This window comes from Denticeps clupeoides, chromosome 9, assembly GCF_900700375.1.
Source record: "Denticeps clupeoides chromosome 9, fDenClu1.1, whole genome shotgun sequence".
Lineage (NCBI taxonomy): Eukaryota > Metazoa > Chordata > Actinopteri > Clupeiformes > Denticipitidae > Denticeps > Denticeps clupeoides.
Window position 1 is genome coordinate 20,775,937 of NC_041715.1, and position 10,485 is coordinate 20,786,421.

The 10,485-nt window shown below is 40.9% G+C and overlaps 2 protein-coding genes across 2 annotated transcripts; one reads left to right on the forward strand and one right to left on the reverse strand.

Moving 5' to 3' along the window:
- The first annotated feature begins 2,545 nt into the window (after positions 1-2,545).
- On the forward strand, positions 2,546-6,513 carry LOC114796699 (caspase-1-like). The gene is made up of 8 exons (XM_028991133.1): positions 2,546-2,656; positions 2,814-3,080; positions 3,171-3,298; positions 3,388-3,564; positions 4,169-4,403; positions 4,472-4,588; positions 5,640-5,749; positions 6,136-6,513. Exons 1-8 carry the CDS (start codon positions 2,650-2,652, stop codon positions 6,226-6,228), a joined length of 1,134 nt encoding a protein of 377 aa, XP_028846966.1. The 5' UTR covers positions 2,546-2,649; the 3' UTR covers positions 6,229-6,513.
- On the reverse strand, positions 6,480-9,765 carry rpe (ribulose-5-phosphate-3-epimerase). Its single transcript, XM_028991138.1, has 6 exons — positions 9,644-9,765; positions 9,408-9,487; positions 8,834-8,973; positions 8,598-8,732; positions 8,394-8,480; positions 6,480-7,086 (listed from the first exon to the last, which is right to left on the reverse strand). Exons 1-6 carry the CDS (start codon positions 9,763-9,765, stop codon positions 6,964-6,966), a joined length of 687 nt encoding a protein of 228 aa, XP_028846971.1. The 3' UTR covers positions 6,480-6,963.
- Positions 9,766-10,485: the final 720 nt, after the last annotated feature.

Consider the following 10,485-nt stretch of genomic DNA (forward strand, 5'->3'; position numbering starts at 1 on the left):
ACTCTTCGAATGTACTTTATTTCAATACAAATACTATTACAGAAAGTACTCCCCACCCCCAACTCTTCTACTGTACTTTATTTCTATACAAATACTATTACAGAAAGTACTCCCAACCCCCAACTCTTCTAATGTACATTATTTCTATACAAATGCTATTACAGAAAGTACTCCCAACCCCCAACTCTTCTACTGTACATTATTTCTATACAAATACTATTACAGAAAGTACTCCCCACCCCCAACTCTTCTACTGTACTTTATTTCTATACAAATACAATAACAGAAAGTACTCACCACCCCCAACTCTTCTACTGTACTTTAGTTCTATACAAATACTATTACAGAAAGTACTCCCAACCCCCAACTCTTCTAATGTACATTATTTCTATACAAATGCTATTACAGAAAGTACTCCCAACCCCAAACTCTTCGAATGTACTTTATTTCAATACAAATACTATTACAGAAAGTACTCCCCACCCCCAACTCTTCGAATGTACTTTATTTCAATACAAATACTATTACAGAAAGTACTCCCCACCCCCAGCTCTTCGAATGTACTTTATTTCTATACAAATACCATTACAGAAATTACTCCCCACCCCCAACTCTTCTACTGTACATTATTTCTATACAAATACCATTACAGAAAGTACTCCCCACCCCCAACTATTCTACTGTACATTATTTCTATACAAATACAATAACAGAAAGTACTCACCACCCCCAACTCTTCTACTGTACTTTATTTCTATACAAATACTATTACAGAAAGTACTCCCCACCCCCAACTATTCTACTGTACATTATTTCTATACAAATACAATAACAGAAAGTACTCACTACCCCCAACTCTTTGAATGTACTTTATTTCAATACAAATACTATTACAGAAAGTACTCCCCACCCCCAACTCTTCTACTGTACTTTATTTCTATACAAATACTATTACAGAAAGTACTCCCAACCCCCAACTCTTCTAATGTACATTATTTCTATAGAAATGCTATTACAGAAAGTACTCCCAACCCCCAACTATTCTACTGTACATTATTTCTATACAAATACAATAACAGAAAGTACTCACCACCCCCAACTCTTCTACTGTACTTTAGTTCTATACAAATACTATTACAGAAAGTACTCCCCACCCCCAACTCTTCTACTGTACATTATTTCTATACAAATGCTATTACAGAAAGTACTCCCAGCCCCCAACTCTTCGAATGTACTTTATTTCAATACAAATACTATTACAGAAAGTACTCCCAGTCCCCAACTCTTCGAATGTACTTTATTTCAATACAAATACTATTACAGAAAGTACTCCCCACCCCCAACTCTTCTACTGTACTTTATTTCTATACAAATACTATTACAGAAAGTACTCCCAACACCCAACTCTTCGAATGTACTTTATTTCTATACAAATACTATTACAGAAAGTACTCCCCACCCTAAACTCTTCTACTGTACTTTATTTCTATACAAATACTATTATAGAAATTACTCCCCACAGACAACTCTTCTAATGTACTTTATATATATATACAAATACAATTATAGAACGTAGAGACTCTGTTATCCAATGCTGTAGACCTTTGCTTGTAGGGTGGTAGTAGCCTAGTGGATAACACACTCGCCTATGAATCAGAAGACCCAGGTTCAAATCCCACTTACTGCCATTGTGTCCCTAAGCAAGACACTTAACCCTAAGTTGCTCCAGGAGGGGACTGTCCCTGTAACTACTGATTGTAAGTCGCATACAATAAGGAGAGTAAGGAGAGTAAGGAGGACAGTAAGGAGATTCTTCATTGGTTAACAGAGTTGGGAGAGACCATCCGCCAGTTCTTGCAGCTCATCTCAAGATTTCAGCATGAACATGATTGTCCCTTTCATTTTTTAATCATTATTTTATTTTATATACTTTACATTTTTCTCCCAGGAAGAATAGAAACCAAATATTTATTGGTTATGTGATTTATTGTGATATGAACAGGTTGGGTCTTTTATATAGTCAGGATGTGTGACGCATTTTGACGCTCTTCACTACTGACTGCTGCAGGCATTTTCGATCATAAAAATGTTATTCCAGTGTCAAAACTCGGTAGATCCTCAGATGTTTTTTACTACATGTTTCCTGATGAACCGAAATAAACAGTGTGACCCTTTCTCCTGAAATTGTGTCGAGTACGACATCTTGTGCCCACGCGTGGGAAACGCCACTCCGCTTCTCATCTTTAATCATGTTCGGTTTTCGTTATAAGATATGTCGCAGCTCTAGAAATCCACAATAAGGTCGAATTGGTGCAGGAAAGACGCAAGATTTCGTATTTGCTGAAATTACAGAGTGGATGATGAGGCGATGATACTTTCCAAATGCAGTTTTACTGTATAATTACGTTTTAGTATCACTATACACATAATGCCTTGCTTCCTATATCTCATAATAAAATGCCTCGTTTTAAGTCACCACTCTGTAATCTTACTTATATATAAATGCATAAGTGAAAGAAATGTGTCGGCCAATCAGAATTGAGACGTGAAGACTCAGGAAGAGGACAGATCTCTCGTTTCTTTTTCTGTCGCGTTTCTGCAAAACGCTGCATACGACGACGACGGGCTTTTTAAAAACTTATTTAAAAAATGGCAGGTAAGCTGGAAAAAATATACTCTCAACAAAATAAAAGCAACGTTTAAAACTTGTACTTACGTACACGCGGCAGGTTCTTTCGGAAGTTTTAGTAAAATGTAAATCGTCTTACGTCACGGTGAATGGATGGAATAATATATATTTCGCTTTGTCGCAGGAGAGCTGTCCCGGGTCCGCGCCGCCTTCGTGGAGAACGTGTCCCTGCCCGTCCTGAAGCAGCTCCTGGACGACCTCCGCACCGACAGGGTCCTGAACGAAGAGGAGGCGGACGTGGTCGAGCAGCAGTACTCGACGCGGGCGGACAAGGCTCGCTGCCTGGTGGACATGGTGCGGAGAAAGGGCCAGAAACCGTCCACGATCATGATCAGGCGCCTGAAGGAGCGAGACGAGAACCTCTGTGACCACCTGGGACTGAGCGGTGCCAGTGAGTAGGACCGGCTGGGGACAAGTCGTGTAGGGCCACCTCTGTCCAGCGTCTTCTGTACACGTTTATCCTTCGCACTGTTCACTACAGATTGCTTCAGTGTCCCCGTCATCTCCGCTGCTCCTCAAGCTCCATCAAACCCAGCGAGCCAGCAGGATCCAAACACGCTTATTCACTGCAGCGCGGCATTCAGAGATCAGAAGATTCAGCAAGAGGATGTAAAGTGGCTCCTCCATCACACTGTTACTGTAGACTAGAGAACACCAGGCCCGATGAGCCTCGTATAAGACCATGTGTGTCCCATCAGGTCTATCCACCGCTGGACAAGCTGGTGAGGACGAGGCTGGCACTCCTGATCAACAATGTGGAGTTTAACCGGGCAGACCTCCTGAGGAAAGGGGCGGAGAAGGATGAAGAGAAGATGGAGGCGTTGTTGAAAGCTTTGGGTTATGAAGTGCTTAAGTACAGGAACTGCTCCGGCCAGGTAGACCTGCTTCCCCTCGAACTCTCGCAGCTCTGTGAATATGGATTGTGCATTTTTCACACAGAATGGGATGGTTCTTTATAAAAGAGTTTTAATGTTCTTAACGTATCTGTGTGAGTGATTTACGGCGTGGTACAATCACATTACCCACAAATCAAAAGACTGTCAAAAACACACTGTTTCTACGACTATATGAACAATTTAGTACATTTAAATTTTTTTAAGTTAGATTAAGATTTATTGTGAAATTTCATGACTTGTCAAGACAGGTTATCACACAATTCTCCTTACAATCAAATGCACAAAAGATAAAGAGAAGGCAGGAAGGAAAATGAGTTCAGAGGTCAGACAATAAACCACTTCTTTAAATGAATGTTGTGAAACTACGGGGTCGACGGGGGAAATGGTGTCTGAAAACCGGTTTATTTTACGAGGAGATATGATCTCTCTTGCCCCGAAATGCCACACATCGACAACAAGGCATCTCTATAAAACTCTCACACACATAACAGAGCACAGACAAACCATCAGCACATACACTGGAACGTAACCATAAAGGAACTTTCTGTAATGTTTGTTGCATATACTTGTTTTATTTTTGCAGGACATCGATAATGCAGTAAAGGAATATTCCCAGCGGGAGGAACATTTCAAGTCAGACAGTGCCTTTGTCGTGATAATGTCCCATGGGAAGAGAGATGCTATTCTGGGCGTGCATTGGGACATAGGAAACGATGACAATTTCCCGATCGATAACATTTACAAACACCTCAGCACTGACAGATGTCCTGGCCTACTCAACAAGCCAAAAGTCATTCTCATCCAGGCTTGCAGAGGAGGTACCTTCAGAAACACGTCTTGATAGCTGCAGAAGGTGACATTGGCTTAGTGTTCTGTGCCTTTTCAGATGAGCAAGGCTCTGTCTGGGTGTCTGATGGCATTCCTGAGCACAGGAACATTGAGGACGACTCTCACAGGGAGCACAAAGAGAAAGATTTCATTTCCCTCCTGTCTTGCACACCAGGTCAGTGGGGGTCGTGGCAGGTGATCATAGAATGCGTTTGATATAGTATAACTATCAAACTGAGGAGCATTATGCAAAAGATGTTTAGACAACCTTGTAAAAAATATCGAAGATGAACTGATCACATGAAGGCATAAAGTTAAAGAGGACTTAGAGGTCTCTTTACCGCATTGCTAGACCTTAATTAGGGGATGCAGATTAGACTCCTCAAAGCAGAAGAAGAATATAACTGTTAAAGGAAAGAAGTACTCTTTGGAAGCAAATCCACAATGTCCAATGGTCTGGAGAAAAGAGAAAGAAGGGAAAGGGGCGAAAGAACAGCATGGGGATGGTCGATTATACTCTGGGCTTGTGCTGCAGCCAGTGGCATGGGGAACATTTCACTGATCATGAATAGGAATAGGATCATGATCTGAAACACACCTCAAAAGCAGAAGCATTGTGCCATGGCACTCACAGTTCCAGACTCTAGCAGTTTATTAAATCTGGAAATCAGCATTACTTTTCGTATTGTAATCTCAGTCTTATTCTTTAGACAAAATGTTTTCATTTTGGTTATACTTTAGTCATTTCTGTCCTTAGTCTAGTCAATGAAAGTATTTGTATTACTATGAACTTTAAGGTAACGCCATGAGGAAGGAGGCAAAGCAACAGGATTTATTATAAACTGAAACAAAACAAACCCATCATAACTCTCCACTGGCATTGCTTAAGTAGCTAGGATGCATATGAGGGCCAGTTGTAGTAACATGTCATTCCCTGCCTTGTCTTGTTAGTTAATTAGTAACAGCTTTATTGTCAAAGACAGATTTTAGCTTGTCTTCTTAGTCTTCATGGAAAAAGCACATGTTGAATAATCATCATACTTTTCATTAACAAAATAAACATTTTTCTAAATAATGACAGTACAAAATGTTACAAAATACAAAATCATTTGTAACTTTATGCCTTTTGTTGATCAGTTCATCTTCTAATCATTTGACTATTCGCAGTAACTTCTGCACATAACCGTAAAAAGACGTTAATAATAACGCTGGTGTTTGAAACTCAGACAAGAAGTCCTATCGGCATGTTGAACACGGCACATTCTTTGTCAAGTGGCTCACTGAGGTTTTCAACCAGCACGCCCATGAAGATCATGTAGAGGAACTCTTCCGAAAGGCGAGTATGAACACGTGAAAAATAAGCATCAGTCATCCTTACTGCTAGGAACGGGCTTGTTGGAATGTTGCAAAAAGCTCAGTGAAATCTTACAGATTAGAGTAAAAATTGGCCTCAACAGTTGTCAGATTTTCTTAAATATTTGTGTTGTGGGTATTTATGTCTTAAATCGAAATCTCTAGAGCAGCAGCAATTTTCTAGAGTGGAGACACTCAGGGTTTAGTCTTGCTCAGGGACACAAACTGTGACCTTCCAGATCATTTTCATGGCGACACGGGTGTCCTCGTTCTTGCTGAATGGGATAGTGGTGATTTGTAATAATCTTTACTCTGACTGGAACGTGGACCTGGTGTGATCCTCTTTTTTTTTTTTTTTTAATCCAGCAGGTTATGAAGCGTTTTGAAAACTTCAAGCATCAAATGGTGTGCAAGGACAGGACCACCTTGTTAAAGCACTTCTACCTCTTCCCCGGGTTTTAAATCACAGCAGGGTTCCAGTGATGGCAGAGGGTCTTCTTGGAACCTTGGTGAAAAAAACATGTAACAGTGAAAGCCAAAATGAGCCAAGTAAGCAAAAACTAAAAAAAGGAAATGATGAATAAGGAACAAGAGTTCTGTGAAATTGTGATTCATAAATATACAGACTCATATTGATTATAAACAATAAAATGAAAAAAAGCTTTTCTGATTGCCAAATTTCACACTGAAGGTTTAAAATGAAAACATAAAAGTAATAAAGCAATACAATTTCATTTATTCACATAATTTAGAAATTTACAGTTATGAAGTTTTTATTTTTCCGATATGAGCATTCAGAACAAGAGTTCCGTTCAGAAAAATAAAAGGAATGTAGTCACTGGTGTGGAATTGGAATAAAGGTTTCCTGACATTAATCGAATTTGAAAAAAACAACCCCCCCCCCCACCTCTCCACGGCGAGAGACGGACTGAACGAGAAAGAAATGACAGCTGACTGACAGCTTGCTTTAAGCAGAGTAGAGGCACTGAGAACTTCATATTGCAGAACCTTTTTTCTTTTTGTTTTACACAATCGTCATGTTTTCAGTTCTTCACAGTCAGAGACGAACAGGTTTGTCTACACTTTCCAGAATGAAAGAAAGAATTCCACATCCCTCCTCCAACACACAGCCACAGGCCTTCATCTGTGAGATGAACATGCACGGCTGGTGAAGTGCAGACCAGGGAACGTGTCCAGTCAGCGGTCCAGTGAACGCTTCTGGATGGCTTCCATCACCACATTTTTCAGAAGGGCGATAACGGAGCGGGGATCATCACTGCTGACCACCGCACTTCCTGAGACGATCATGTTGGCCCCTGCCTGGGGAGGTACAGAGCAGAGAATTATTACCAGCTTCACACTAGGGATGTGTACAGGCAAGGAGCTCACAATACGATTCAATCATGACATATTGTGATACTGTACATATTGCGATTCTACAGAGCTGATATGCAGGAAGCTGTGTATGATTGGTGTGGATCAAATTACATTAATAATTCAGCCAAAACAAAACTTCACAAATACATTTTTGGACAAAATTGAAAAAAAAAAAATCTATACAATAATCTACAATACTATAGTATAATCTATATCTATGGAGTTATGTACTTAACAAAATGTGGAGACCTGGCCTCCACAGTCACCAGAACCCAATCGAGATAGTTTGCCTTCAGAGTGACTGCAGAGTGAAGGCAAAGGGGCCAACAAGTGCTAAACACCTCTGAGAACTCCTTCAAGACTGTTGGAAAAGCATTTCAGGTGACGACCTCTTGAAGCTCATCGAGAGAATGCCAAGAGTGTGCAAAGCAGTAATCAGAGCAAAGGGCGGCTATTTTGAAGAAACTAGAATATAAAACACGTTTCTCAGTTATTTCACCTTTTTTTGTTAAGTACATAACTCCACATGTGTTCATTCATAGTTTTGATGCCTTCAGGAAGAATCTACCAAAAGAAAATGGTCATGAAAATAAAGAAAACACATTGAATGAGAAGGTGTGTCCAAACATTTGGCCTGTACTGTATATATGATGTCCCTTTATTGATATAATATCACCACATGAAATATCACAATATCGATATTTTCTAACACCCCTACTTCACACCAAATACAGAAATTCATTGACAATTCAATCTGTCATCAACATAAACTGAAGACAACATGAGTATGATTATGTAGCCTAAACTGCATCTCCTCATCATAATTTTACATCTAATCTATAGTTTGTGATTAATAGCACAATCATGAAAATGGACCATCAATCCACAGTCAGTACGATGGCAATATATTCATAAAATGTAAATGTACCGTAAATGAATATTCACAGCATTTATTAGACGCCCTTATCCAGAGCGACTTACAATCAGTAGTTACAGGGACAGTCCCCCCCTGGAGTAACTTAGGGTTGAGTGTCTTGCTCAGGGACACAATGGTAGTAAGTAGGATTTGAACCTGGGTCTTCTGGTTCATAGGCGAGTGTGTTACCCACTAGGCTACTACCATGTCCATCAGAATATTCAGATGGAAATCAGTTTTTCAAGCATGTATAATAATCTGTGCAGCATGAATCATTGTGTTTTGTACCTTATGTGTGTGTGTGTGTGTGTGTGTGTGTGTGTGTTAGTTTGACCTCTGCACATCTGTGAATGCTGTCCGGTCCCACACCACCATCCACCTCAATGTCCAAGGAAGGGAACTGACTGCGCAGCCAGCTGACCTGAGGAAAAAAAAAAAAAAAAAAGGACTTTCCACCAGAACATTCCTTCCATTCTGAAACGTACAAAACCAGCCGACGAGTGCTGCTCAGGACGGCAATGACATAAGACGCTTGTACCTTTGGCATCATGTCCTCCATAAACTTCTGTCCTCCAAAGCCAGGCTCGACAGTCATGACGAGAGCCATGTCTACCTGTGCAGCCCAGGGGGCGAGCTCCTCTACTGTTGTAGCCGGTTTGATGGCAAGACCAACCTGAGAAGAAAAGACAGCACCTAAAAACAGAAGTCTGCATGTGTCCCTATTCAGGAGGTACTGATGTTGGCCATCATAGAACATTTCCAAAAAGGACTAACCTTCATGCCACTCTCTCGGATCTCCTTGATGAGGTTGCCGGGGTTCGTTGTAGCTTCCAAATGAAAGGTGTACTGGCTGGCCCCAGCAGCTGCCATGGGCTTGACCCACTGCTCTGGCCTGGACACCATCATATGCATGTCTGTGAAGAGGAACATCAGCAACGTTCACACATCTGGACTCATGAAGCAAAGATCCAGCAGGTAACAAAGGGTAAATCCTGTCTTTAATTTCCACAATTAAACAAGACGATGACAAGTGGAGTGATAGTCATTGTGAAGGACAGCACACGGTGACACAATGAAATGTGTCCTCTGTATTTAACCATCACCTTTGGTGAGCAGTGGGCAGCCACGAAAGGCGCCCGGGGATCAGTGTGTGGGGACGGTGCTTTGCTTAGTGGCACACTGGTGCTTCCGGATTCAAACCAGACACCTTTCGATTGCGGGTCTGTTTCCGTACCCGCTAGGCCACCACTGTCCCTGATGATGATAACTATGGGAATACATGCAGTACTGGAGGATGTGCTCCCACAGAGAACAACCAACTTACTTCACTTTCATTTGTGTGACTCACCAAAGAAAGGATCTGGACCCACTGCCGTCCGCAGACATTCCACCATGGGGTGTCCAAACGTGATGTTGGGGACAAAATGCCTTCATTGTTGGGAGGACATGAAAATAAAATTGATTCGTGAGTTACTACCAGTTCATGACAGGCCTCCTCCTGTCACGTGCCTCTTCCAGCCAGCAGGCACAAGTAATTATGACCTTTAACCCCTTGAGAAGCGATAAAAGAACCTAAACACCCACCCGTCCATCACGTCCAGGTGAAGGTAGTCCGCCCCACACTCCATCATCCGCCGGCACTCCTGGCCGAGCTGCGCCAGGTCGCTGCTCAGGATGGACGGGCCGATTCTCGCCGTGTACGACATTCCTGCGAGGATCACAGTGCCGGAACTCCTGACCTTTCACAAGAGCGCCGATTCCGTTTTGTTCGGATACGTGTCAAATTAAAAGTCTCTTAACAGCCATACATTGCCAGCAAATAAAAAAAAAAACACGTTTTAAGATTTATGCAAATTAAACTGTGAAAACATATTTTTTTTGGCGAAAATCTTAGAAAAACATATAGCTTCAGTTTTTTTAAATGTTCCCCTGACTTTTGGGCAACAGGAAGTGAAAAAAGCTCAGTTTGATTTTCAATCAGACAGTAGATGGCGCTAAAACATTACTTTTGTACAGATCAGCCTGTAAACAACTTAGCTATATCTCTCTATACATACGAAATATTTTTAATATGTATATGAAAAAATAAATATGTTTTTAAACTATGTCCAAAGTTCTTTTACAAAGCATTTATCAAAAGGTCATAAGGCCCCTGTGTTATGTCCAGGTATTAAAAAAGGAGGGAGGCTCTGGCAAACTTTCTGTTTTTCAGATAAATTCAGGACATATGTCCTGAGGTGTGTCTCATCCATAATATAATCAGGAGGTCAACAGGACGTATGCTGTGAAAGAAAAAAATGAACATTTTAAAACTTAGAATAAAACTTGGTGGACCGTGGTTATAAGCATCTGCACAGAGTTCAAGTTTCCTTTTTGTGATATAATTTGTGATAACAATATAATTTGGCCAGTCACAGAAACAGATT

What these genes read in the sequence shown, in the direction of transcription:
- LOC114796699 (XM_028991133.1), top strand. An exon ending in CCTGGGACTGAGCGGTGCCA is followed by an intron (nt 3,081 to 3,170) that starts GTGAGTAGGACC and finishes TGTTCACTACAG; the next exon opens with ATTGCTTCAGTGTCCCCGTC. An exon ending in TAGAGGAACTCTTCCGAAAG is followed by an intron (nt 5,750 to 6,135) that starts GCGAGTATGAAC and finishes TTAATCCAGCAG; the next exon opens with GTTATGAAGCGTTTTGAAAA.
- rpe (XM_028991138.1), bottom strand. Translation starts at nt 9,765, where the DNA reads ATGTCGTACACGGCGAGAATCGGCCCGTCCATCCTGAGCAGCGACCTG. An exon ending in GGGTCCAGATCCTTTCTTTG is followed by an intron (nt 8,974 to 9,407) that starts GTGAGTCACACA and finishes TCCTCTTCACAG; the next exon opens with ACATGCATATGATGGTGTCC. An exon ending in TGGAGGACATGATGCCAAAG is followed by an intron (nt 8,481 to 8,597) that starts GTACAAGCGTCT and finishes TTTTTTCCTCAG; the next exon opens with GTCAGCTGGCTGCGCAGTCA.